Source organism: Typopeltis vanoorti, unplaced genomic scaffold, assembly GCF_054136105.1.
Source record: "Typopeltis vanoorti isolate ZY-2024b unplaced genomic scaffold, IOZ_Tvanoo_1.0 HiC_scaffold_490, whole genome shotgun sequence".
NCBI lineage: Eukaryota > Metazoa > Arthropoda > Arachnida > Uropygi > Thelyphonidae > Typopeltis > Typopeltis vanoorti.
In genome coordinates this window covers 1-2,862 of record NW_028328117.1, presented here as the reverse complement: position 1 = coordinate 2,862, position 2,862 = coordinate 1, and the positions used below count along the sequence as shown (strand labels likewise).

Sequence of the window (2,862 nt, the reverse complement as noted above, 5' to 3'; positions counted from 1 at the left end):
GAGGGGAATAGAACCCAGGTCTTTCCGACCAAAGGGCTTCGTCTATATCGACTTTTATTTTATGGACGTGAGAAAAGACGATCGGGCGTCCTTGGAAGTTAAGAATAAATTCCATCCAGAAGGGGAGGAAAGCTAGATTTTGCTGTCACGGAATGGTGCGTGAGTGGAATGGATGACTTTGGAGGTGATTCCGGGTAGTGTGAATGAGTTCATAAACAGGTAGGACAACTGGTTCGGATAATATGTGGCCTGCCTCGATGAGTACGTTGCTCTCCGAAGGTCTAATTTTTTATTTTATTTTTATTTTTTTTTATTGATCTCTCAAATATTTACATATATATAATTATCATCTTGAGTAACATTCAGTATATTATTTTACATTTATTAGTTTCTATAATAATAATAATAATAATAATAATAATTTTTTTTTTTCTGAAGACGTTTTGTAATAATTATTCTTTATTTTATTGGTATGTAAGTAAACATGTCTTGAGGAAAAGTAATGAGACAAAGAAACAAAAAACTTTCATTAAATGGGATTTTATTCTTCACACACTATCCATCCCTAGCACACCTTAGTAACATCCTGGCATTTGAGTACACTCAAACTGTACAGCAATGTGAACTGATAGTACGGAACGTACAGATGTATCATAGCAATAACGTCAGAAGGGGACACAAGAGCTTCATTTTAAAGAAGCAGTTGGTTTTATAAATCTCGTACAATTTTAGGGTGTGAAAATGTAGACATATGAGAACGCTGCTTGGAAGAATGGGGGTTTGAAGGGTTCTTTATTAAAATCATATTTCTTCAATGTAATTGCCATTCTGTTCCATAGCTTTCTTGTTGGCTATATGGTAGAATTACAGCTTCTCAGTAGTTTCAGTCTTTATGATTAATTTTAATGTCATTGGGAGACTGTTGTAAGATGTCCTTTATTCATTCAATTCATAACCATTTTACAATTAAATTAGATGTTTCACTTCAATGTTTTTTTAAAATGAAATGTGTATCTGAATCATACTAATCTTACAAATGAAATACAAATTTGTAGTCTTTGAAACTGTCAAATGTTTAGCAAAATAAAGGACAATTATTATAATTTCTCTGCAACAAGGAAAAATAATTTTTTATAATCCCCTCCCAGAACATTGTCTTCCTGTTCAACTTTAATCTTCCACGAAATATTACCAAATCCAACGTTGGTAATTGCCTTCTCAACGTTTACCTGATCTATATTTAGAGCAGGCATTTTGTTGTCTCCAAATGCCCACCATGTGGCCCCCTGAACCCCCATCAGAAGGAGGCCACCTCCTTGACGAAGAACAGAAGCAATACTCTTTATTGCTTTTCCAAATGTTTCCCAGTCCGGACATGCGGCTTCTAGACAGAGGGAAGAAACGACGAGGTCGTACTGCTGGGTGTACTCTGGTGGCAACATCTGATCTGCGGTCACATCGCAAAACACAACTGCCTTCAAATTGCTTCTTAGACGGGTTTCAATATCCTTCTTTCCTTGGTCCAAATCTCTGGAAAATGGAAATAAGAAAGAAATGAATGTTTGACAATTTGGATTAATTATACAACTAACATTTCTGTCAAAATTACTACTAATAAACGATTTTGACTTGCTGAGCTGCGCTACTAAGAAAATTCCATCACCTACACTGAGAGTTCATCTGAAGGACATAGAAAATATTATGTCGTAAACAGGTCCTGAAAACTTTGATTTTTTCATGAAGAATGAAAACGATGAAAACAATACCTTGAAATAAGTATAGTTCGAGCTGACATCGATAGACGAAGTATTTCAAAATAGTCTTCTAAATTTTATGTTATTTATAAAAGCGTGTAGTTTAGAGCTAATAAGATTCATTTGAGACATAAATTATAAGCCAAAGCACAAACCAACTGGTTCATATTTGCACTGCTTACATTATCGCCGATGACGGTGAATTTGTTAACTAACTTGTTTTTTATAAAGGCCAATTTTATGTTTCTCATGAAATAATATTTTGCTTTGTTGTGTAACGTTGGATGTTGCTATAATAAATCTACTTCAAAATGGCATCAAAAACGCACACGAGAAATACCGCTAAGAAGAGCAGCGAAGTCAGGAACAAAAAAGGCTTGCGCAGGTAAGGTGGTTGTTGAAGATATTGAAGAGATTTCTAAAAATGAATTAGACACCAATTTAGCGAAATTAAAGTAGATTACAGCGACAACTGCGGAATTATAGAAAGTCAAGAGGCATTTCAATGAACATAGGGAGGAAAAGAAAAATAAGCAGCAAAATAAGAAACAACAACGCACGGAATGAGATAAGTAAGTAACGAAAATCAGGTGAGTAATATTGTTTGTAAAAAGAAGAATGTTATTTGATATCACAACTCTATCATAAAACACGCTGTTGATGAGCGGGTTATAACTTCGAGATTTCCAGGAGCAAAAATTAAACACATAGCAGCAGGAATTGGAAAACAAAAAAGAAAAGTAATTTTGAATGTAGTAGATACTAATGAGTTAACCAGAGATAAGTTTAGTATACCAGAGAGGACATGAAAGGGTTGTTAGAAGCGACGAGAATGAAGAGTGGGAAAGTGAAAATAGTAAGTATGTTAGTGGGATATGATAAAAATGAATTAAGAAGGGTTATGATGGCAAACGATTCGATGCGTAGGATGTGTAGAAGGAAATGATGCGAGTTTTTGGATGTGTGGAGTGAGTTTGAGGGAAGATTAGATTTGTATAAGAGGGAAGGCCTACACCTGAATGCGGTGGTATCAGGAGTCTTGAAAAATTAATAACTGGTATGAGACCTAACGCAGAGAGTCAAGGAAACTAAATTATAATGGGAGGAA

The 2,862-nt window shown here is 34.9% G+C and overlaps 1 protein-coding gene across 1 annotated transcript; it reads right to left on the bottom strand.

Annotated features, from left to right (window-relative positions):
- Positions 1-1,097: 1,097 nt before the first annotated feature.
- LOC150092131 (nicotinamide N-methyltransferase-like) lies at positions 1,098-1,530 on the bottom strand (the record flags this gene model as incomplete). Its single annotated transcript, XM_090415282.1, has 1 exon — positions 1,098-1,530. A coding segment is annotated over one exon (433 nt), but the record flags the coding sequence as incomplete, so codon positions are not given.
- Between the last annotated feature and the right edge of the window lie 1,332 nt (positions 1,531-2,862).